At 46.4% G+C, this 26389-nt stretch overlaps 1 protein-coding gene across 1 annotated transcript in view; it reads right to left on the reverse strand.

Moving 5' to 3' along the window:
* The window catches only part of GALNT17 (polypeptide N-acetylgalactosaminyltransferase 17), a 453307-nt gene that overhangs the window by 78415 nt on the left and 348503 nt on the right, over positions 1-26389 (reverse strand). The window contains exon 6 of the mRNA XM_032605830.1: positions 15514-15631. Within this exon, the coding sequence (XP_032461721.1) occupies positions 15514-15631 (118 nt within the window). The remainder of the gene's footprint in view (positions 1-15513; positions 15632-26389) is intronic.

A 26389-nucleotide genomic window follows, 5' to 3' on the forward strand; every position in this document is an offset into this window, starting at 1 on the left:
AGTTAGGACTTCAACATCTCTTGGGGAAGGGGGGGCATAATTCATCTCACAACACGTTGTGCCCTGTCTGAATTCCCCACTCACAGGAGAGATAATGAAATGATGGCTATTGTTTTAATCCACTCATTTTGGGGCTACTTTCTTTTTTTTTTTGGCTGTGCCACATGGCTTGTGGGATCTTAGTTCCTCGACCAGGGATTGAACCCGGACCCCCTGCAGTGGAGTCCTGACCAGTGAACCACCAGGGAATTCCCTGGGGCTATTTTCTATGCAAATAGAACTGGAACATCAACCAACTCCCTCAAGCCCATCCAACTCTTCCATCATCTGGATCTTAAGAAGTTGTGCCTCCCACTTTCCTGCCTGGATACAGATCTCTTCTTAACAGCTTTACTAGAGTTTGTCATAGCTGCCAGTTCTTTAAGAAGACTGAGCATCTTGCCTCTGGGCTAATTTATCTTTGATAACTTTCCAAAAAAGAGCCCCAAATTTGCCACAACCATTCTAAGCCCAAAGGACTGGCTGATTTTCTGGGTGAGCAAAACAGGAGAACTTGGTATGAGCATCAGTGGAGGTAAAAAACATTTTTAAAAGAAAATGATAACCTTTCACTGAAATCTGCACATTCTTTTGGCCTCTTTGCATCAACAGAATGGACCTTTGTAATATCCTACGTGGTTTTTCTTGTAGGAGGAGTGGAATTTGAACGTGTCACCAAAAGGTTAAAAAGACTCTAAATGCCAGTCAGAAAACATATGTGAGGTTTTAATGCCTCCCATTTCTGTCACACAGAGGAAACACATAGATGTATTTCTAAGCGCGAGTACTTTAAAATTTATGGCGTTGTCAAATGCACAATATATTTCCCTTTTAGATTTTCCAAAGCGGGGAGGGGATTAATTACAAAATAGTCAAACGAGGTGCCGTTTCACGCTCGGTAAAGCAGACAGTGGCTATGCGTGGCTGTCCCTGGAAGATGTGCCCCTACATGGCATTTTGCACGTGGGCGAATGGTGGCTTCAAAGCTGAGGGCAACCTTCGGCAAATCCACTCACCATATGTCCACTTAGACTTCTTTCCCCAAAACTAACTGGCTTAAATAAGAGCTTCCACAAAAATAAAGGCCATTAGCATAAACAAAGAGTTTCCTTGCTGAGCTAGGCTGGTATGTAATACTTAGGAAATGATCTTTAAGGACCAATGGTTCCATCTGGGAAGAGTCTCCGGCACAAACTCTCCATTTTCAGAACATGATAAAGAGATGTCAGAGGTGCTTTCATGCTTGAATCTGGCTCCCTCAGTGGAGACTGCGACTGAGTGAAGGGTTGCCCTATTCTGAGGGCCTTTAAGTGCAGCCAGCCCATGCAAGCGTCCTGATGCAGAACGCGTGAGGGAGCCAGCCCAGGGCACTGGCACCCACCTGTCTCCGGTACTCCTCCAGGATTTCTCTCCACATTGCTTGCCCGGCCCATCATTTCTCCCTCTGGTCTTCCCAGCTCTCTAATCCTCTGGCTACACACTCCAGCCCCGATTCCTCCTCATGCCCCTTATGTTCTCATTTTAGTGATTCTTCAAGCTCTCTTCCCACTGCCCACTTCCCTGACCCTGGAAGCATCAGATTTCTAGGCCCAAACAGCCTTGGTTCCACAGGACCCCAGGCAGCTGACTAAGGATGGCTCCCTCCTTGGCACCTTAGCAAGGGAAGAGGGGATAAAACACTGACGTTTCTCAGGCAAGCTCTCCTTCAATGGGCCAAAAGATGGGATGCCAAGGATGGATAACCTGGGTTTGTCCAACTGGCTCTCTGCACGACAGCAAATATCTGAGAGGCCCCCAGACATTCAACTATTTTCCTGTTGAAGCCCTAAAAACTTTGCAGTGGCGGTTTTCCTGAAAGCTGAGCACATCGCAGAGCCCAAGGCCCATGTTTGCAGACATCCAGCCCACTACTGGATCCTGGGCTGAACTCAGCGGCTCAGGATCCTGGCGGCTGTTCTTTGTGGCATGGCATTCCACAAGCCTACGTGGTACAGGGAACGAGACAATTATGCCCTAAATATTGTAGAATAGGGACAGGTTGATTCCCACCCCGTTTCGTGTAGAAATAGCGGAAGATGGCAACAAACACACCAGGCAAGGATGCTACCTTCCAGTCTCCTGCCCCAGAAACCCAGAGCTATAGACCACCCATATCACTACAGTCTTAACTGGAGAGGATGGTGTAAATTCAGGTTCACATTTATAGAGAATCAAATTATTGCTTTATTCCCAGGGAGATGAATGAGAGTGACAGACTTTTCAGAGTTGTAAAAATAGATGGATGCTTCCTATAAATAACTCACAGATGCCTACAATAATTGACGATAGATCTGGCAGTCTGGGAGCAGGCAAGTGAAATTCCAGATGGAATACCACAATATTTTCCAGTGGTAGAGTAGATGGTTTGGCTATTATGATAATACATTTCAGCAAGGCAAATATATCTCCCCTTAATAGAAATACATTAGACACCATTTATAAAAATATCAACATCGTGGTTCCGGTTCTCAAACTATAACTTACACATAAATATCACACAATTTATGGATGAGGAAATCCAATTTCATGCTGTTTCAAACACGTTTTTGTCTACTGCATAACTACAGTTCTCTATATATGAGATAGTGTATTACATGATAGAGGTGGATGGGCATCGTATCTATCTGGGTGTCTACACAGGAATTATGAGCACTGAATCTATTGCAAATGGAAGTACTTTATGATATGTATTATATACAACCAACGTCTTGAGCACCTACTGTATGATGACATCATTACATAATCAGCAGTACTGTCACCTCCATTCACAGGGTGGAGGGCTGCAGTACTCTGGATGAATAAATATTCTAAGCAATAGGTGAGCGAAAACCTCAGAGAGCTTTAGAGTCAGACAGATCGGGGTTGACTTCTGGCTCTTCCATTTGTTAGCTGTAAGATCTTGGACAAATTACTTGCCTCCTAACAATCCCAGTGTCATCCGTAAAATGGCATCGATAATGACTAATTCACAGGATTCTCACGGGGACTGAATAACCTCATGTTTGTAAAGTGCCTATGGGCACAGTGTCTGGCCCAATGTTAGTGCCAACCAACAGCAGATATTATTAAGTGTTTCTCTCTCCCATTTAAACGTCATGGCATTTGTGGGAAATGCCCGAATTTCTTCTTAAGCACCGAGTACAGACTAACTGAATACAGACTAACTGTGGTACAAAAAAGTACTGCAACAGTGAAGGTTATAGAGAACGTCAAGCCTGTGGGTTCTTCTCACCAGGGCCTCCCTTCTCTTCTCCCTGGTGTCCCTCTACTTATTGATGATGGTGTAGGTGTTTCTTGACATTCTCTGCCCACTTTCAGAATTTTTGGGGTCCTGTCTTTACCCCTATATGGGTAATTTTTCCTCTGGGATTTAGCTTTGTTTATTTATTTATTTATGGTTGTGCCAGCTCTTAGTTGTGGCAGGTGTGTTCCTTAGTTGTGGCTCGCCGGCTCCTTAGTTGTGGCACGCGAACTCTTAGTTGTGGCAGGCGTGTGGGATCTAGTTCCCTGACCAGAGATCGAACCCGGGCCCCCTGCATTGGGAGCGTAGAGTCTTAACCACTGCGCCACCAGCGAAGTCCCTGGTTTAGCTCTGGTATGCAATGATTTAATTTAGCTTTGACAATCAATATGATGCTTTTTTGCAGGGGAGGGGGAGGGAGGAGTATTTTTTTTTATGCTTGGCAGTTCTTGAATTTTTTTTTCCAATACTCTAACAACAATAACAATCCTAGAGCCCCCGGTGAATCAGATACACGAGTTCAGCCACAGTGAAGGTGGGCTGGGACAGATTTACACACAAAATGAATCCACGTGAAGCAGCAGTCCAGACTTGCAGCTCCTCTGGCAGTGTGGGTTGCTGGACATCACAGAACCAAAAGCCTGAGAGGGTGCTGGGTAGAAATCAGCCTAAAAACAGAGGGCTCGGCCCACACTGCTATGATTATACAGTGTTGCCAAAATTACACACAGGCACGTAGAGCAGTTTTATTCATAATTTCCACATCTCGGAAGCAATCAAGCTATCCTTTAGTAGAGGAATGGATAAGTAGACTGTGGTACATCCAAACAACGGAATATTATTCAGCACTAAAAAGAAATGGGCAATCAAGTCACGAAAAGACATGGGGGAACTTTAAATGCAAATTACTACGTGAACGAAGCCAATCTGAAAAGGCTACATACTGTACAATTACAAATGGACATGTTAGAAGATACAAAGCTATGGAGACAGTAAAAAGATCAGTGGTTGTCAGGGGCTGGGGGTGGGTGGGAGGGATGAATAGGTGGAGCACAGTAAAATTTTAGGGCAGTGAAAATACTGTGTATGACACTGCAAGGATGGATACCTGCCATTGCCCAAACCCGTAAAATGTACACCACCAAGAATGAAACATAATGTAAACTATGGACTTTGGGTGATTAGGATGTGTCAGTGTAGGTTCATCTACTGTAACACGTGTACCGCTCTGGCCAGGGATGTTATAATGGGAGAGGCTATGGATCTGTGGGGAAATCTCTCTACTGTGCTGTCAATTTTGCTGTGAACCTAAAACTGCTCTTAAAAAACATAGTCTTGGGCTTCCCTGGTGGCACAGTGGTTGAGAGTCCGCCTGCCGATGCAGGGGACGCGGGTTCATGCCCCGGTCCGGGAAGATCCCACATGCCGCGGAGCGGCTGGGCCCGTGAGCCATGCCCGCTGAGCCTGCGCGTCCGGAGCCTGTGCTCCGCAACGGGAGAGGCCACAGCAGTGAGAGGCCCACATACCGCAAAAAACAAAAAAAACCAAAAAAAAATAATCTTAAAAAATAGCCGAAACTTCAGGTCAAATAAGTTGTCAACTGACTTGTAACCTCAGCAAAATTTTTTAGAAAAGTAAATTTTGTTGTTCATTGTCATTTGGCTCTAACATCCTATATCAAGGAGGTGGCATAACCACAGAGAGAGAAATGATTTCAAATACCTTTAAAACACAGAGCATTGACCACACACGACTAGTGGAATACATTCTAAGGACAAAATAAACCATAAAGAAACACTGAATTTCATTCAGTCAACTTGTTAGCTGGCATTCTTATTTTGAATATATACACATACATATATAATATATACAGTAGAATAAAGCAAATAAGAAATTATGTCAATAAGAAAATGACATTCTATGTATATTATAATAAGGTTTTCAGTGAAAGATAAGTATAAAATCAAAGAAGTAAAAATCCTGTAATCACAAATTTGAATTGGAAATACTAGTATGAAAGAATGACTTACATTTCTCTTTCTAAAAAAGTCAGTATTGTCCAGCTTTTTTGAAAAGTCTCAGACAAGATAACAATCCAGTAGCAGTGAGCACCTTCACTGACAAGACTCTGGCCTCTGATTTCCCACTAGAAGGAATCAGGGGTCCTTAGAGTAATGGCTGATTCCAGGTTTGGGACATGAAATACATGGGACAAGTCTGGAACCTCTTGGGCCAGAAAGCAAGGAAGCTCTGCGAAGTGGCTGTTCAGGTGTTTTGCCATTTTTTAGTCTTGACTTTTAGGTTGTGTTATAAATAATCTGGATAAGATTCCTTTGTCAGATATACTTCTCCCAGTGTGTGGCTTGCCTATACATTTTTAAAGGTTATGGTTTGATGAGCTGAAATTTTAAATTTTGATTAAATCCAATTGATTACTTTGCTAAAAAACTGTTAACGTTTTCTGTACCCAGTCCAAAAAGTATTGCCTACCTCAAGATATTCTCTTTTGTTTTCTTCAGGGTTGTATGGATCATAGACCCAAAGGTAAAAGCTAGAACCATAAAGCTTCCAGAAGAAAATATAGTGGAAAATGAATAAACAAGCCACAGACCAGAGAAAAATATTCGCAGTATGTGTATCTGGAAAAAAGATCATACCCAGAACACGTATAATGAATCCCTACAAATAAACAATAAAAATAAACAACACAATGGTTAAAAATGGGCAAAAGAAGATGTGCAAATTATCCATAGGCACAAGAGATATTCAACATCATCAGCTATCAAGGAAATGTAAATGGAAACCACACCGAGGTATCACTTTAAACCTACTGGATTCGTTAAAATAAATACTGACAATACCAAATACTGGCAAAGATGTGGACACCTGGACCTCTCATACAATGGTGGCGTGCGGGGAAAATGGTACAAACACTTTAGACACTCGTTTGACCATTTCTTAAAATGTGAAACATACATCTTCACTACATTCTAGCTATTAAATTCTTATGTACTTACCCAATAAAATCTAAACATATGTCCAAAAAAAACTTTAACATGTATGTTCATAACAGTCCTAAATTGGAAAGAACCCAACTATCCTTGAGCAAAAAACTGAATATACAAATGATCTTATTTTCACACAATGGAGTACTTCTCAGAAGTAAAAACAACATGGAGGAATCTCAAAAACATTAATTAGTTAAAAGATTAGAGTATATAAGGTTTGATTCCATTTATGGGAAGTTCTAGAACAGACACAACTAACCTATGGTGATAAAAATCAGAAAATGGTTGCCTGGAGCGGGTGGTGTAGGGGAGCAGAGAGAAAAGACAGGAAAGTGGCAAAGAGGGACTTTTCTCAGGCAAAGGAAATGTTCAACATCATGTTTGGGGAGGTGATTATTGGGATGTATGTAACTGTGAAACCCATTAGACTGAAGACTGAAAATCTGCATTCTCCTGTATTAAATAAGACTTTAATAAAAACACATACAGAATGGGCAAAAAAGGAATAACGACTGTAATGGATTTAGAAACATAAAAAAATATATATATATATTTTTAACATCTTTATTGGAGTATAATTGCTTTACAATGGTGTGTTAGTTTCTGCTTTATAACAAAGTGAATCAGTTATACATATACATATATCCCCATATCTCTTCCCGCTTGCGTCTCCCTCCCTCCCACCCTCCCTATCCCACCCCTCTAGGTGGTCACAAAGCACCGAGCTGATCTCCCTGTGCTATGCGGCTGCTTCCCACTAGCTATCTACGTTTGGTAGTGTATGTATGTCCATGCCACTCTCTCACTCTGTCACAGCTTACCCTTCCCCCTCCCCGTGTCCTCAAGTCCATTCTCCAATCTATTTTTTAAAAATAACACTACTGGAAAAGAGCCTATTGGTCACCTTTGGAGGTTGCTATGTCACCAAATCAATATTCTAAAGCTGTTTAAATAAAAGGAAAGAATCAAGCATTTATCCGGCCTTTCCTATTTCAACTATATTTCAGAGTATCCAAATAGTTGATGAGGTTAAGTTCATTTTTAGTAGAATTATGGCTTAGAGGCGCAGGATGAATGTAAAATTTAAAAATCACCATTTCGTAAGCCCTAATGAAACAATGGATCTGGGCAATGATCATTAGTGGCTGCTAAAACCATTAGGTGAAAGGTTGAGTGGGGAATTTTATAATGGATAAATCAGTCTGAAAACACACGGACCTACTGTTGAATCTTAACATCACTAAAATCCAGACAACCAGATGGTATGCATCTCCTAATGTGATGTGATAGGAAGTTTACAGCATCACCTACAGCATCACCTAAAGTGTTCTTGCGGGAAAGAAGGAAGGGCTAGAAAGAAGGAAACTGAGTCTAATCAACCTTCTAGATCTAATACGGTTTAGAGAAAATGGAGATTAGAGGAACATGTTGAAGACATTAAGTGGACTCAATCCGTGAAGTCCAGATTGTGCAAAATTTTACAAGGCAGATGGTTTGGCGTCTTCAGTAAATGAATGACGCGAGAATAACAAAGGTGAGGGGAAATGTTTAGATTAAAAGATACTTAAGAGGAATCTGGGTGGGGAGGGATAAATTAGGAGTATGGGATTAACAGACACACACCACTATATATTATAGATAAACACCAAGGATTTACTGTAGAGCACAGGGAACTCTATTCAATATCTTGTAATAACCTATAATGGAAAAGAACCTGAAATTATATATAACTGAATCACTTTGAAACTAACACAATATTGTAAGTCAACTATATTTCAATTAAAATTTAAAAAACTCAAAAGAGGCATATCAACCAAATGCAATTTGCAGACCTTGTTTGGAAAGGTCTACAAATCGCATTTGTTGTTGTTTTCGTTGCTGAGAAAATCTCACAGAATTTTGAGAAATATTTTTGAGAAGCATGAACTGGTAATGGATTTTACTATGTGTAAATTTACTCTGAGCCTACGCTTTAGAAAAGTCTTTATATATTAGAAATGCACTCTAGAGTTTTTATAGGCAGAAGGATATGATGTCTAGGGATTTGCTTTTTAAAAGCTGAGAGGCGGCAACTGAAAAACACACAGCAAAATGTTGCTATTTGTTGAAGCTGAATGATTTGTACATTTGGATTCATTAGACTGTTCTATTTTTGTGTATGTTTCAACTTTTCCATAATAAAATGTTGAATAAAAATAAAAGAAATTAACATAAAATGTAATGACAATTCTTCATTCTCCAATTTTTTTTGAGGGGAAAAAAAAGTAACAAGAGGCAGTATCATCTAAACCCTTCATCCACTCGGGGTGGAATTCCCAGCCGGTACAAAATTATCATTAAAGATTTTAGAAACTCTACGGAAACCATTTTATTCTACAAACTGACATGATGTTGCTGGCCGTCCTTGGGAAAGTCTCTTGTGGAAGGCTTGTTTGGGGGGCGGGGTGTGTATATGCATATGTGTGTTTTTTCAGCTTTTCTTATTTAAGAGGATGGCAATACACTTTAGAGATAAGTCAGCCTAAACCCTGAGCCCCACTGTCCAGTGGAGCCCAGAGTGGCACGGGGAACATCCCATACTTCTCCTGGAACCTCGTCCCAATTCCTGCTCTTGGTTGGGACCCCGTCCTACGCCTGTGCTCCCTCAACATCTCACTGCCAGGTCACAGAGGACTGTTACTCCTCAAACTCAATGTTTCTAAAATGGAACTTCTCGAATTCTCACCTACAGACCTTCTTCTCTGCCAGTGTTCTCTAAGTGAATCCACCCGGTTGCTCAGAAACCTGGGAGCTACCCCACACTCCCCTCTCATTCATTCCTCATGTTCAATCATCCACCAGCTCCTGTTCATCATGTCTCCTGAATGGTGCCCAGATCCATCCCTTCCTCCCCATGCCTGCTTTGGGTATGTATACACACTCTTCTCAAATCCACTCTCTCTTGGTTTTTCTCTTATTCTGGGTCCCTTCTTCTCAGTTTCCTTTCCAGCCACTCCCTCCACACCTTAAATGTTGCTTGTTTTCTGGACTTCTGTCTTATCCCCTCTTTTCATTTCTCTATGCAACCTGTTGCCTCTGGCAACTTCAAATATGATCTAGGTACCAAAGATGCTCAAGTCTATCTCAAGCTTTGTCCTCTACCCTTAGCTTACTCTCCACACAACCAACTGCCTACTGGATGAACTGGGCAGTGTCAGGAACTTCAGACTGACCACATCTCAAACAGAAAGCGTCATCTTCTGCCTCCTCCCAGGCATCCTCCAACGGTGCATCTCAGAGAACAGCAACTCCCAATTGTTCAAGCCAGTGACTTCAGAGTCAGCCTTGACCCCCGCTTCCCTTCATCCCCTCTGTACACGCAATCCTCAGATCCTGTCTATCCTGCCTTCTGAATTTGTCCATTTCTCTCCCACTGCCCCAACCACAGTCCAGGCTCTCTCACTGCCCCTCCTCTGAGTCCATCCAGCTTTATCATCCATCCTCCACACGGCAGTCATAATGGTCCTCTTATTAAAAAAAAAAAATTCTGATAACCTCGCTCCCCTTAAATGCCTCCAGAGGATCTGGGTTATGGGTAAAACATGGGACTATGTGTAGATACACATACACACACAGATGTATGTCTCTTATATCGCATATCTCTTTTGTTTTTCTTTCAAAACGTCCACAGTGGTCCTTAAGAGAAAGCCAAATTCTTGTTTACGAGTCTTGCATAATCTAACGCCACTACATCTAACACATTTCCCTCTCCCTTTACCTGCTCCAGCCACCTGGAACGCCTCGTAGTTCCCAGAATATATTTCCTTCTCAGAATTCCAAACGTTTGCACATGCTTTTCTCTCTGCCTGAAATATCCTTTTTCTTTTTAAGACCAGTCTATTGAGGCATGACTGACATTAAAAAGCTGTACATATTTAACATATACGACTTGATGAGTTTGGAGATAAGTATACCCCTGGGAAACCATCACCACAATCTAGGCTATAAACATACACATCACTTCCAAACGTTTCCTCCTCCGCTCTTTACTTATTATTACTGTGTACCTTACACGTACACAGTGATGTATGTCAATTATATCTCAACAGATAAACAAACAAACCAACCTTTTTTGAAAAGAACACAACATAAGATCTACCGTCTTAGCAACATTTTAAGTATGCAATGCATTGTTAACTATAAGTACTATGCTGTCTAACAGATCTCTACAACTTAATCATCTCATCCAACCAGAACTGTCTGGAATATTCTTTTACTCTTACACTCCACTTCCACACCTTCTTGGCCTATCTAAATTCAACATATTTTTCAAGTCTTCAACATCGTTTCCTTCGGGAGGCACTTCCCAACTCCCTAGAGTAGCATATATTCCCCCTCTTATCTTCTCCTCTATTCTCCCCTTGTCCTATCTTTTCACACTCATCCCATTGGTAATTACTTATTAAATGCCTGACTATAAACTTCATGGAGATAGGGACCATGTCTGTCTACTGTGGTCTCCCTAGCAAAAGCGTCTGCTAGAGCAGAGAAGGCTCCCCGTTATATCCAGAAGCATTCATCTGAACTGTTGGCCACCTGAAATAGATGCATCCAGATTAAAGACCAGTCGGTGAAATCCCAAAGCCTATTCTATCTACACGAGACCAGGGACTTTCGCTCTGAATTTTATCACAGGTATACTCTAACCCTGCACTATGAAGACCTTCCCATAGCCAGAGATGACCAACGCCAATAGGGAAGGAAGAACCAAAGACTCATACAGTCTAAGGATTAGGAAAACGAGACAGAACTGATGGTTTGGTCACCTCCAGGAGTGACCATTATCCAAATCACAACATCCAATAGATAGAGCAGACTTAAGCCCAAGAGTTCCAAATGGAAGACAAAGGGCACAAGAGGCTTCTGGACATTGGGGATTTTGATGTCAAGGGTCTGACAGAGGGCAGGGAGGAGCCTTCATGGTTAAAATGGATGCTGGGTGATGAGTCCCGAAGCCCATGGACAGAGGAGTGGCTGGGGTGGGGATCAGAGCATCAGTCAACAGTACTTGTCAGAGCGGTTTCATGTTTCTACTTGGGCTGAGTTATCCATCTTCACTCTCAGACATCAGTACTCCTGATTCTTGAACTTTCAGAGTCAGACCAGGACTGTATATGCCATCAGCCCCCCTGATTATGAGGCCTTTGGACTCACACTGAATTATACCACCAGCTTGTCAGAGACAAGGCACAAGATCGGGAGCAAAAAAAAAAAAGAAAAAAAAAAAAAGAACAAGAGATGGGGCAAAGAGCGGGAGAGGGAGATTCCATGTTCATCTGGAGCCCTGGGACTTAGGCCACCCCAGACAGCCCATAATTTCTAAGCCCTTTGAAGGAGGCAGTCCTTCAAATGCTGGTCTCGACAATATTTTCAACAACAAGGTACACACATAGGAATTCTGCCTTTTATTCAGTTCTTGAGATTCATGGTGAGCTAAGACCTTTTCTGGTGGCTTGAGGATCTGACAGCATCTTTCTATTGCCTTCCTTTCAGATTAGCTGCCAGACAGGATTCCGTAGTGGCGTATGTCACGCTCTTATATGAGAGCTCAGAATAAGAAAGTGCCCCTTCTTCCCAAAGCAGACGGATATATTGGAGAAACCTGAAGCCATCTGATTTTATACCACTTAAAAGTAATCTATCTGGTCTTTTCTCCTCGGAGAATTTTTTTTCCTCTTACCCTTTAGACATGTTACTATAACATGCCTCGTTAATGGTTTCTGATTAATGTCACTCAGAACAAGATGAAACCTTTCAATTTCTGATCTCATTTATTTTCTCAGCCCTGGAAAGCTTTTTTCTCCCTCCACTGTATCGACTGTTTTGGTCACAGGCAAGCTTGCCTTTCATCCAAACAATAGCCCTAGAGTAAACCCTACTGTTTTTATTTCCCTGAACCACAGTGAGAATTTCTATTCTTCCTGTTCTTTAATTACTGAGGATGGAGTTAAAAAGTAATGAAAAATGTTAGAGAATAGTTAGATCACAGATGGACCTATTTCTTAGTCAAAGAAATTACAAAGATGTGGTCTCATATTAAAATTTCCCCACTTAACTAAAGCATAGAATTTTATGTCATTTCTTACAGGTTATTATGGGTTAATTTATATAATGTATGTGTGTACACTTTATATAATTATATATGTGTATATATGTGTACATATATTACATAAGCTCTGAGTTTTTTCAAGCAGCAGGGATGGCTTTCTTAATAATGTATTTTTCAAGGTGGGCCTTGAAGCATGTGGACTCTCACCCGGGCTCGTTTCTGAGAATAGATACGTGTTTGCCAGGAAGCCGGCTAAGGTCGGGTGTAGATCAGGGGCTCCAAAACTTGGGTGTGTAACGGAATCATCTGGAAGGCTTATTAAAACACAGGTTGCTGGACACCACCCCAGAGTGTTAGTAAGTGTAGGATGGGGCCCGAGAACCTGCATTTGTAACAAGGGCCAGGTGACGTGGATGCGCTGGTCAGGAACCACACCTTAAGAACACAGACTACTGTGTAGATGGTGGCTACGTGGACCCTGGACCCAGGCCTTGGCCCTTAGGGTACCAACAGCTGTCAATTCCTGCTTTGAGAATCAGCAGAAAACCAAAGCTTCTGTGGAGAGTCAGCTCGTAGGTCATGGGATGACACGGTCTATGGGAAGTGTCTATGGGAAGTAAGAGGCATAAACATTCCCAAATGTCCAGCGTGGATGCCGGACGTGCCCGGGATAAGAGGCAAGTGATTGCATGAGGGTGGGATCTGAGCCCCATCCATCGGACGCTTACATAAAGACGCGTGGAGAACAGCCAGACACAGAGCTACCCCAGAGAAGACAAGTCAGAGAGCAGGCTCTGGGCCCCATCGCTCCAGCCTGCCACATGGAGATGCAGAGCGGAACTCACGGGCCCTCAGCTCATGGCACAGGGGCTGTGCTCTACTAGGCTGTGCTGCTGCAGGGCCAAGACTCACAAGCCCGTCCCCTCCTGCAGGGATCGGGTAGCCACGAAGGACTGTCACTGTCATCAACGTGGAGCCTGGCAGAGCCTGGCACCCAGACTTTTGCTTTGCAAGCATGGGGAGACCAACACCCTAGCAATTCTTAGCAGTGGGTTCCGCGGTCACCACCTCTGTTCTCCCCAGAGCGCAGCCTGCCCCTGCAATAAAATCTGGGGGCCCTCCTGTCCCCATAACCCCTCCACCTGTGCCCCTGCCTCCGTAGGGACAGTGCTCCCTCATCTTGTTCTCCCCTCTGTTGGTGACGTCTGACCCTCCACTGGGTTCCTTCTCACAGCATATAGAGACATTCAAATCTCCCTTAATAAAAGTATTAAATTATTAAAATTACAAAATTATTATGAATTTTAATAATTGTATACATATTATATACAAATATACATATAATTTTATAAACTATCATAAAATTTATTAAAAATGTAAGAAGTTTAACCATCTCAATGCAGGGCTACCTTCAGCTCCTTCCTTTCACAAATAAGTACCTGGACAAGTTATCACCACCATCGGGCTTGGCTCCATGATGTCGCTGCTTCTACGCATGTTGGGTCCTAATAGGCATTCAGTCATCAATCTAACAGATACCTACTGAGCCATGTGTTAAGCATGGTTCTACATGCTTGGGATGCAAAGGTGAGCCCCACAAAGATCTGTGCCCCATAAAGCTTGCAATCTAGCTAGTAAAGGTAGAGAAATACAATACGCATAATAAATAAGTCAATTCCCTGGCGTGCTAGAAGCCGATGAGAGCTAAGGAAAAGAGCAGCGTGAGAAGGGATGAGGAGATGGGGGCAGGGCAGAGACTGAAGTTACAGTCCAAGTTCAACACACTGGGCCCAAATCTTTTCCTTCAATTAAATTTCAAATGGGTAAATGCCAAGTATATTAGCTACGATAACATATTCATGGGCTTTTTAATTGCTCGGCTTTCAAAGAAATCTTATGCAAATTCCACTTAGGAAAGAACCCAGCCTGGAACTGAAAACACAGCAAGAGTCTGCAGTCTCCAAAAGGGAGTGATTTTAGGATCCAGGGAAGGTCTCCACCATCCTCTTTGCTTCCGCAGCCTGGACGTTCATTACATCATGAGGACATGAAGCCTTCCATTCCACGAAGGGGGCTCAGGTGTAGAGGAGGGGGCAATGCAGTGTCTTAAAGGTCCTGAGCAGTTAGGGATAACGAGTGAAATCTGACACAGAGAGCAGGCTTTGACTGGAGTACTTGCACTAGGTACTGGGTACTTGCCTGGCTAGAACAAGGAGATTCCAGCAGCGGAAGGAGGAAGAAATTCAATAAACTTAAACCTTACAGTTGTGTCCTGAGTCGTTCCCAACAAGCCTACTTCCCAGGGGCTCAGGAATGCACAAGCTCAGGACAGGGAGCAGTGGGGACACAGAGACCCCAGCTGGGCATCATCCCCCAGGACCCCCCTCTTTGCGGTACGGAGGAGGACGTACCAGTTAAGCGGTTACCAGGTGTCCCCCATCCACACCCCTCATTCGGGTTCATTCACTAAAGTGAAGAGGTTGGAATGCATCAATTTGTCCAACTTTTTTGTTTACGGTGAACTTCATCTTTCAAACAGAATCTTAAGCAATACCCAGTGTCTGAAACATCCAGCAGTGGAGCGGATCTGAATGGGGGGCCAGTGAGAGGCCCATTCTGCGTCTTCTTCCCCCCCCCCCCCCCCCCACCATTATCCTCCTTAGAAGCATTTCTGAGAAATGGGAGAGTCCCACAGAACACGGTCCTTCTCTCCTCTGGCAACTTATGATTCTATGATGTACATGAATTGTCAAAATATGTAGCATGTAAATTCTAATTTAAGGAGATGATTTAATTTTAAGAAAAATTTAAGGAGAGAGTGAAACTGGATGGGAGTGGGAACCAAATTCTCTAGCTAATGTCCAGATTGGGTCGCCCAGGCATGAACAAATTGTTCAACCTTTCGAGGGGCGAAGGCCAGGTCTCCCCCAGTCTGAGGAGGGGTGACAACCCTGCTGGAACATCTTTAGGAACAGAAGTGGGGTGAATGATTCTGTCATTCACCAGCTAAAGAAGCTTCAAATAGACAGCAAAAATGACCAGGCAGTTCTACTCACAAACACAAACAGACTAAGAGGAAAGGATGCCATGTCACAAACCTTGATTCCAAGTTCGATATTTTCTCCTCCATACACATCCATCCCAGGGTCCAGAAGACCAATTTCACCAAAGAACTTCCTGTTGACCACAAACGAGCAGCCAATCATGGCTGGCGTTCTGCGGGAGGGAGAAAGAGGCAACAGTCATGTGAAACATACAAGCGAATATTACTCAGCCACGAGAAAAGGAAATCCTGACATTTGCAACAACACAGATGGACCTTGAGGGCGTTATGCTGAGTGGAACAAGTCAGAGAAAGAAAAATACTGTAGAACTCTCTTATATGTGGAATCTAAAACAGTCAAATCATAGAAACAGAGAGTAGATTGGTGGTTACCAGAGGCTGGGGCATGGAGGAATTGGGGAGATGTTGGTCAAAGGGTCTAAAGTTGCAGTTAGAAGACAAACAAGTTCTGGGGATCTAATGCACAGCACTGTGATTATCGTTAAGAATACTGGACTTGGGGTTTCCCTGGTGGCGCAGTGGTTGGGAGTCCGCCTGCCCACGCAGGGGACACAGGTTTGACCCCTGGTCCCGGAGGATCGCACATGCCACGGAGCGGCTGGGCCTGTGCGCCACAACTGCTGGGGCTGCGTTCTGGAGCCCGCGAGCCACAGCTACTGAAGCCCGTGCGCCTGGAGCCCGTGCAACGGGAGAGGCCACCGCAGTGAGAGACCTGCGCACTGCAATGAAGAGAAGCCCCCGCTCGTCTCGACTAGAGAAAGCCTGTGCGCAGCAACGAAGACCCAACGCAGCCAAAAATAAATAAATTAATAAATAAATTTATTTTAAAAAGTAAAAAGAATACTGGACTTCCCTGGTGGTCCAGTGGGTAAGCCTCCGTACTCCCAGTGCAGGGGGCCTGGGTTTGGGGAACTAGATCCCACATACATGCCACAACTAAGAGCCTCCATGCCGCAACTAAAAGATCCTCTGTGCCACAACTATGACCCCATGCAGCCTAAATAAATAAAATATTTTTTAAAATACTGTATTTGTATACTTCAAAGTTGCCAAGAGAGTAGATCTTAAATATTCTCATCACAAAAAGAAACGATAATTATGTGAGCTGTTAGGGGCGTTAGCTAATGCTACAGTGGTTATCTTATTGCAATACAGAGATCAAGTCAACATGCTGTATACTTTAAACTCGCACAGTGTTACGTGCCAATTGTATCTCACTTGAAGGAGGGGGAGGAAGAAGCCGCCTCTAAGGCATTTTACTGGTGCCGTAGGGGGTAAAGAAACACACGACATACTTCCTGCGTTCAAGCAATTATTATTACTATGATTATCGCAGCCATTTATCGAGTCATTACTACATCTCAAGCATAAAGGCAAAGCACATTTCACACACTCTCTCACTTAAAAACATCCATGGTCGTGTGAAGGAGGTAGGACCTCTCCAGCTGAAGCCCGCGGAGAGCTCGCGACCTGGCATGAATCACAGAGTAGAGGTCAGGACCCAGCCAACTGCAAAGCCCTTCATTTTAGCCTTTCTGCTTCACTGCACTCTTCAGAAATGGCTTCGTGAAGGAGCCGGCAAACCCCCAGACTGCCAAACGCCAGAAATGCCATTCAGATGCTTTCCTGGGCGAAACAGACGTCTCACACGGGAGGCCCCGTGAAACTCCACTGGGGCCGCCGGGAAGCTCTCCGGTGCGAGGCTCTTGAGCTGAACTGTAGACCTCAACGTTAGATCCTCGTCCGCTCCTCCAGATCCTGAGCTTGACTTTGACCTCAACGTCCAGATTTTTGACTCCTCTCGGTGCCCACGTGGTGCGGCAGCAGTGGGACTCACTGGAAAGGTGAGTGTTCAGAGTTGAACGGACCTAGTGTGATGAACATGGGTGCTGCCATGGGAAAGTGTACTTGTGTGAAGTTAATGGACCCTCTTGGATCCCAGTTAAGTCTCTGTGGAGTATCGCTGTGAAGAGATATGCAATGAGCTCAGTGCAGAGAGCAGGGGCTCAATAAATAAGGCTCCACTGCCCTCCGCGTTTCTCCAGGAAGCTCACACCAATCACACCTATGGACACAGGACACTGCCCTCTACTGGGGCAGCTGTACCAGTTACGCCAGGACGGCAGCCACTTCACCGTCGGTCATTTCCTGCAGCCTCTGGTCTCTCTGAGAGAAGCAGCTGACCCCTTGCTTGCAAAAGCACGATGTGAACCCAACTCTAATCTCAGTGAACGGAACCAGGCGTGAGCACAGATCCCGAACGGGGTCAATCAGATTCTGTTTCTCCCGAAACTTGGGATCGAGGCAGTGCTGGGAGCTAGAACTAGATGGTCTCATCCATCTGTAGGGCTCAGGCTGCCATCTGGGGGCAGCTCCGGTGGTCCCTGTACAAGGATGGCTGAGCAGAGGGAGGTAGATGCACTGTGGAGGTGTGAGACCACGGGATGGGGGGCGGCCTGGTGTCTTCGGCTGCCCATCTGCTGACAGGCCTGGCTCCGCTCTCTGCCCCTGGGTCATGTGCGAGCCCCCTGGGTCTTTGCGATCTGTCCTTTTATTTATTTTAATTTTATTTTTGGCTGTGTTGGGTCTTCATTGCTGCGTGCGGGCTTTCTCTAGTTGCGGCGAGTGGGGGCTACCCTTCGTTGGGGTGCGCGGGCTTCTCATTGAGGTGGTTTCTCTTGTTGCAGAGCATGGGCTCCAGGCACGCGGGCTTCAGTAGTTGTGGCACAGCAGGCTCAGCAGTTGTGGCTCATGGGCTCCAGAGCGCAGGCTCAGTAGTTGTGGCACATGGGCCCAGTTGCTCCGGGGCATGTGGGACTCTCCTGGACCAGGCCTCGAACCCGTGTCCCCTGCATTGGTAGGCAGATTCCCAACCACTGTGCCACCAGGGAAGCCTGATCTGTCCTCCTTGACTTAACCCGTGAGTATTAGACAGGTTTCTGTTCTTATGACACGTGCCATCTCCCCCACCCTCTCCTTATGATCCGGGGGAGGGTGCATGTTTTATCACACAGCCAGAAGAGGCAAACTTCAGGGAAGATTCACTCTGGGAGAGTTACAAGCCAGGGTCACTCGAGTGATGGAGAAATGCCAGTGACATGTGTGCTTGGAGACGGGACATGTGGTCCTGGGAGGGCGGGAGTCTGCAGAGAAGGGGAAACGGGAGCCAGTGCTGGTGTCACCTCAGTTTATTCTAGAGAGCCATTGCTGAGCACATCAAGAAATTCTGAGAAGTTAGAACAGTCTCTCCAACCCCTAAACTCAAGGTCTGAAAATTCCCAATGCTAACACGCATGCGTAATTAAGATCCTGCTCTAAGACGCTGTGCTTTCTAACCCCTCGAGGGCAAGCAGGGCAGTTAGAATCACAGGGCACAGCAGTCAACAAACACTCTCGAAGCGGTGGCTCTGGGCACAGCCCCATGGCTGAAAAGCATGTTTCTCTGAGATTGGTTCAGGATCCACCTACACCAGCATCACCCGGAGGGCTCCTTAGAAAATGCAGATTCCTGGGCGCAGCCCAGACCATGGAACCAGACTTACAGAGACAGGACTTAGGAATTTGTGTTTGTACCAGCAGAAGCAGCCTGTGGGGCCATCTCCCTCGTGAACTGCCAGGTCTCCAAGAGCAGAGAAGTTATCCCCCTAATTTCTCGTTGTATTCCCAGGAGTGAGTGCCTTGCTGACACAGAGCTAGATACTGTTGAATGAATGAATGAGTGTAACAGATCTGGTGACCGCCCCTGGTGGGGAAGGGCCCCGTGATGCCCCAGGGACAAACTAGCTGACCTGAACCAGAAGCCAAGGGAAGCAGGACAGTGTGCGGTCGCTAGGGGAGGGAGGGATGAACAAAGAAGGAGGGAAGGAGAGGGAGAGAAGGAGGGAAGGATTCAAGGCACAGGACTTTCACTGTCAAGGACACAGGCCGCTTCTTCCTTCCCGATACCTCTCAGATCGCCCTTTAGGAAACATCTTTCGCCATCACGCAGCCTGATCTCTTCATGTAACTGGCTTTATCCGGATGATATCGTTTGGTTGCGGTGGCGAGGAGAGATGGACTCACAGTACGAGTCACCCCGGGTCCTCTACCTGCTGCTCACGGCTGTGTTCAGCGTATTCCAGCAGGTCCCACAGCAGAGGCCCTGGGATTCCCCACGACAGGACGGTGAGGTCCCCTAGTGCCTCCTCATTGAAGTTAGGCCACAGCAGCCACCCAGCTGTCACGAGGCCCCACAAAGAGGTCACAGACGAGCAGGCTGCTGTCTGCATCCCGGCGGGCTGTCAGAACCCAAAGATGAAGGGCAGGAGGCTATGGAATAAGCATGTGATCATTACTGCTGCTGGTGGCACGTGGAGAGTTCCCTAAGGGCCACGGCCAAGCACCTGCCACAGTGTCAAGAGGGTGCCTGGGCGCTGGTACCCAGGGATGGTGCCGAGGAGGGGCTGGAAGCAGCCTGAGAGACCAGCCCCGAGGAGACGGCCTCCCTGCTAAGCCAAAAACCCAGTCTTGCAAACAGCAGGGCTCCGAGGCTGCCCCACTGTGCTGGGAGCGGGACAAGGTTCAAGCAGGTGACTGATGTATCCCTGGTCGATGTAGAGACTAAATAATTAAAAGGCGTATCCTCACCCACGGCTGGGCCAGCGAGTGTTGCTGGTGAGCTCAGTGGATGACTGCTCTGAATTCTGGACTGATGATGGACAGCTGTCCTCACTGCTCGGGAGAAGCAGCTCTCCAACAGAAAGCCTCCACCTGGCCCTATCTGGGACCCACTGCACTGGTGGCATGGTTAGCCAGACCCGTCCTTACAGGCAGAACCGAGAGCCCACCGGGGCCCCACTTCCCCTCCAAGGTTTCATCCTCACCTGCCCATCAAACCACAGTTGATGGCACTTCGGGGTCATGAGCTCCTGGAGCGTGAGCCTACAGCCTCGTTCTTCAAACTCCACTGCGATTACCACCATCAGCACAAACATTTCAGTTCGAAATCATTCAAAAGGGATAATCATATTAAGGGATCTGCCAAAGTCTAATAGCTCCATTACGGAGGAGAAGAACGGAAATTAAAAATAATCGCTTTTATTGTTGCTGTTCCAGAGAATGTAGGCAACATACACGACGGTTCCAGCTGAGAGAGAGAGGAGAAAGGGAGGGAGAGACAGGGGAGGACAGGGCGGCAGGCCCAGGAATTTCCACCCAGATCTGCAGAGCTTTGTCAATGTCACTGCTTCCTCTCCTCGTTGGTGACAAAGGGTCCACCTGTGTTCTAGATGTGCCCACCCTCAAAACCCTTCACTGGCTCCCTACTCTCTCCTGAGTTAAGTGAAGTTCTTCCTTAGCATGCCTGCCCATGGCTTGACCACACTGGGCAATGCACTGTTCGGGAAACGTGTCCCAACGTATGCCTGGACGTCCTTCTTCAGAAATGTCCTCCACAGGACCACCTCCGTCTGCCCAAATCCTACCCACCTCTCAAGACATATTTATCTTTTCTGTTGCAGAAAACAAAGATATATGTCTTACAGAAAATATACCTTGACAAAAATAAGAAAACAATAAACTCATCTGTGCTCTCTGGCCATAAGCTCTCAACTCTCTCATCCAGCCCCTATCGTTCGAGTTCACCTCCTCAAGTTCATCGGATCCACCCCACTGGGACCTGCAGTCCACTGGCGCTGCCACCTTGACAGTGGAACCCCTTCTCTTGTGTTTTTCCCACCCCCCAAGCTCAAAGCCATGGTTGCTTATTGTAAGAGCGCCCTGGCTTCCCCACTCCCACTTTGCTTTGTTGGCAGAACCCTGATGCTGATGAGTGCAACTCTCCGCAGGCTGATCTGGCTTTAAATTCAGGGCTGTGTGTGTCCAGTGGGTCCTCGGCGGTGTCCTACAGTCCTGCTCCGGGGCCCGAGTCACTCCAGCCTGACTCTCCTAGGAGACTCTGCCCCAGCTTCTCCTTCCTGCGCAAACCTCCCACACGACCTCCTCCCTCTCAGGCAGCCACGTTCCTTCCCACTTCCCTAAGAAAGCAGCAAACAAAAGCGAATGTCCCCACCTCCCTTGTCCACCCACTTAGTGGGCCCCGTCACCCACCTGCCTCCCTTTTGCTGTAACTGAACTGTCCATGCTCTTAGCGGAGGCCAATCTCTCCACCCATCCTCTCTTGCTGCTCAAGGACCTCACTTCAGCCATCCCCCCTCCCCTAAATACACCTGTATTAAATATCTATTCTTATTTTCTGTATTCTTGATGCTTTGGCACTTGGGGCCTTGTTGACTGGGGAGACTGCCCCTCCCAGGACTCGCCGATTCTTAGAGACAGCAAAAAACCAGCTGGAGAGGATGTCTCTCCTATGCAAACTAACCAGCCCAGAGCCCACACTCCCAGTCACCTCCTCTACCTGGTCTTTACACTCCAGGAAGCAACAGCTCTCTACCCTGATCATCCCAGGACCAGGAACCAGATAACTGGAGACAGCCCCCTACACCCCAAAATGTTCCAACTAGCCGATCCTAAGCCAGATCAGCTGCTTACGCTGCCTCGCCCATTTCTTCTGGAAGAAACCACAGTAAAGACTTGGGCCCTTGCCTTCTCCTCACTTCTTCTCCTCTTAACTGCCCCAGGTGCTTCCCCGGATGGCCCTGTGTGGCATGGCAGGCCTCCTTCTCTTGGAAACTGTGGGTAACAAACTATCTTTTTAATGGCAATAATCTGTTGTCCTCACCATATCTGAATTTAAAAACCCTGAGTACGTGTTAGAACAACACTGTACGTTATCATCTTCCGTCCTGGGCAGGCTCATTCCTAGCAGCTCACAGTCTACAATTCCCCTCTTGACCCACTTTCCCTTACAGCTGCCTCTCCTCATTTTCTGCTCCCCCTTACAGCAAAGCCCGTTTAAAGAGCTGTGTAAGGGCTTCCCTGGTGTCGCAGTGGTTAAGAATCCGCCTGCCGATGCAGGGGACACAGGTTTGAGCCCTGGTTCGGGAAGATCCTACATGCCGTGGAGCAACTAAGCCCATGTGCCACAACTACTAAACCCGCGCTCTAGAGCTGACAAGCCACAACTACTGAGTCCGCGTGCCAAAACTACTGAGCCCGTGCGCCACAACTACTGAGCCCACGTGCCGCAACTACTGAGCCCACGTGCCACAACTACTGAAGCCTGAGCACCTACAGCCCATGCTCCGCAACAAGAGAAGCCACGGCAATGAGAAGCCCGCGCACCGCAACGAAGAGTAGCCCCTGCTCTCCGCAACTAGAGAAAGCCTGCACACAGCAACAAAGACCCAACGCAGCCAAAAATTAATTAATTAATTAATTAATTAATTAACTTAAAGAGCTGTGTACACCTGATGTCTCCAATTTTCTCCCCAGTTCTCTTCTACGCCACTCAACCAGGCTCTCATCCTCACCGCTCCACGGCAAGTGCATTTGTCAAGGTCAAAGAAAACTCATCCTAAATCCAATGGCCAATTCTCAGTCCTCGTCACGTGTGCCCTCCTAGCTGCATCTGATACAGCAGATCGTTCCCTTTCCCTGGAAGCAGGCTCTCCGTGCCCGGCTGTCTTCCTGGACGCCCCTTTCAATTTTCCTTCTTGACTCTGCCTTTGCTTTCTGATGTTCAGGGTAGAAGGACTCCAGGACAGAGCCCTTGGATCTCTTTTCTTCTCCATCTGCATTCATTCCTCGGTGATCATGTTTGCTTTCTCGGGTTTCAACAGCATTTATATTCTAATAGTTTCCAAATTTACACTCCAGTCTGAGTCTTTCCTCTGAACTGCAGACTGGTACATCCAATTGCCTACTCAATGGTTCATTACATCTAAGGGATCCCTCAGACACAGCTGGAAAGGCATCGTTAACCTTCCTTCCACTCAAACCCATCTCACCTTATCTTAGGTAATGTCAACTCCATTCTTCCAAATGTTGGGGTAAAAACCTTGGTGTTGGCTTTGGCGCCAACCGGTCAGAAATTCTTATGGCTCTACCTTCAAAAGACATCTGGGATCTGAGGACCTCTCACCATCTTCACTGCCACCATGCAACCTGAACCATGATCATCGTATTGCCTGGATTACCACCATGGCTCCCAGCTGGCTTTCACCCCGCTCTCTTGCAGCCAACTCTCAATGATCTATTGAAACACAAGTCAGATCAGGCTATGCGTCTGCTGGAAACCCTCCCGTGATTCCCCATTTCCTTCAGAGTAAAAGTCAGGGTCTCACAACAGCCTCCAAGGCTCCATCCGGACAGTCTGTGTTTCTGAGTTTCTTCTTGCCCTCTCTGCTCCAGCTACATTCCTAGGTATACGCTCAAAAATAACTGAAAAGGGTATTCCAACAACAACTTGTACATGCATGTTCACAGCAGCATCTTTCACAGTAGCCAAAAGGCTGAGCCCAAATGTCCATCAGTGGATGCATGGATAAACAAAATGTATATGGTCCACCTGTACAATGGATTACAGTTCTGAGACATGCTGTAACATGGGTGAACCTTGAAAACAACATGTTAAGTAACAGAAGAAAGAAGGTCATATGTTATAGGATTCCCTTTACACGAAACGTCTAGAACAGGGAAATCCATAGAGATAGAAAGCAGATTGGTGGTTGCCAGGGGCAGTGGGGAGGGGACAGTAGAGAGTGACTGTTTAATGGGTACAGGGTTCCCATCTGGATGAAAATATTCTGGAAGTAAATAGTGGCGATGGTTGCAAAATATTACGAATGTACTAAATGCCACTGAGTTATACATGTAAAATGGTAAATTGTGTATGTATTTTACCACAATAAAAAATGTGGAACTGGTGATAATAATCCTTAAGCTTCCTTTGATTGTCACATTACATTATAAATGGGAACCCAAATTTTCCAGGTGCCGGTAAACAGAGGGCAGGAGACTGCAAGGGTGGTTCTACCTCCATCCTTACCTTCTTTTCATGGAGACAGATTTTCTAGCACTCTGGAGATAACCATCCCAAGATGCTTCCAGCTTTAGCCCAAACACCACATTTTCACAATCTGGGATAAATGGCGCAAGCACCAAGGTGCTCACTCTAGGATGGGTGGGGACACACGGCCCCAGGGCTCAGGGAAAGCATATTAATCTAAACGTCCTGCTGGGTGGTGTCCAACCATCTGTGACAGTCTCCTCATCAGTAAACCGGGCATGAGACTCTGCCCTGGACACCTAATAGGACGTGGTTAGAATCTGATGAGGTGATGAAAACACATGGTCTCCGTGCAGGACAATGTACTCAACACGTGTGAGGTGTTATCAAGAACTTTAAAGAAAAGCAGAGGGATGAAGGACTGAGGGGGAGGGGAACAGAGGGGAGAAGCTGGTGAGGGAGTATCCCGGCAAATGGTGTCACTCCAGGAAATATTTTGGGTCTAGAACGAGACAGGCAGCGAAAGAAGCCTGAGTTTTAGGAGGAAAGAGAAATAAGGAAGTCTAGTACACAACATGGTATAAAGGTGTGAAGTCTGAGGTCGGTATCAGGGGTGGGTGTATGAAAACACCCCAGGGAAGAGAGTGGGGCAGTCACAGTGGCCCAAGAGAAATGCCTGTCCAACTTGCAGTGACGGGTGAAGGACGCTTAGCCCCGCAGATGGCCCAGCCCGTCCCGAGGTCACCTCCTCTCAGCCCTGAGGTCAGGGTCAGTCTGTGCCTCTGCCTGTGGGGTCCAGGAGAAAATGTGTGAGATCCCACCTCCTTGCTGCTCCTGGCACTCGCTCAACTCAATGCCTTATCCGCACCGCACAGAAGGGCTCTGAGCAGGGGTCAAGTGTGGCTGCTCATTTGTGTACTTGTTCATCTGGTCAACAAGCGTCACCAGGCAATGGAGGATGCCTTTGTTAGACTATGTACCAAGCACCTGCGGAGATAAAAACACACTAAGAGATTGTCCTAGTGGGCAAGTAGAGCAAGCACTAGCTCTTGGTGTTCCTCAGTAAAAACGGTTTCTGGTTGAAGCTATCGAGTTATAGCTATGTATCTATATGTCTGCATCTATATGCGTCAGCAAGGCTGCTGGAGTGGAAAGAGCAGACTCCAGGGGTGCAGGGGAAAGAAGGAGCTAGAAACGGAGACTGTGGATCTGTGGCGTGTGGACACGGTGATGAGCTGTCTTCAGAACAAAGCCCCCATCGGGAAGGGTCTTCCCTCCTCCCCTTTTCAGCGACGGCTCTTACCGGGGCACCGGGGTGTGTGCGTGTCACAGCGTGGCTGGCTGTCTAGGTCACCACGGTGGCTACAGGGGCTGGAGTGTCTGCCTGCCCCTTGCTTTGCCCTGCCCACCTCTTACCTCCTGCCGCTCTTGGAGCTCCCAACTGCCCCCCACCACTGCCAGCCCAGTGGCCACATCTCCAAAGGCATGTCTGGCTGATGGTTTAGGAATCAGGGGTCCGGAGCTTACCCTGTTTTCTCTCTTCTCTTTTCTTTGGGCCAAGCTGCCTTTCTTTGTCCTCAGACTCAACCCCTGCCATTTTCCTTGGTCCCAGCTCTGCCTCAGCTAATTTCCAGGCCTGTTAGCTGAGAATCTTCTAACACCAAGGCCCCATTTGTAGGAAAAACATAGACAACTCATTGCCATCCCTGGAGCTGTCTTTGCATGAATTTCTGCAAATCCCGTTCTCAGAGCCCAGCCAGGACTGGGTATTTTGGGGGTCCCATCACGTTTTTCGGCAATAAGTAGCTTGGTTAATCAAAAATGCACTGATTTCAGTGCATTTTATTATAACATCACACACCATGAGTTCTTTTACACCATTTCCTAATAAACACAAGTTCCTGATGTGGATGTCACCCTCCTCAGTCACCTTCTGGCACAGACACTGGTTTGCTAAAGTGACCAAAAGACAGGGCAGGGACGGGAGAGGAGAACTCAGCAGGCACCGCATCACCCAGGCCAG

Source organism: Phocoena sinus, chromosome 15, assembly GCF_008692025.1.
Source record: "Phocoena sinus isolate mPhoSin1 chromosome 15, mPhoSin1.pri, whole genome shotgun sequence".
NCBI classification, from domain to species: domain Eukaryota; kingdom Metazoa; phylum Chordata; class Mammalia; order Artiodactyla; family Phocoenidae; genus Phocoena; species Phocoena sinus.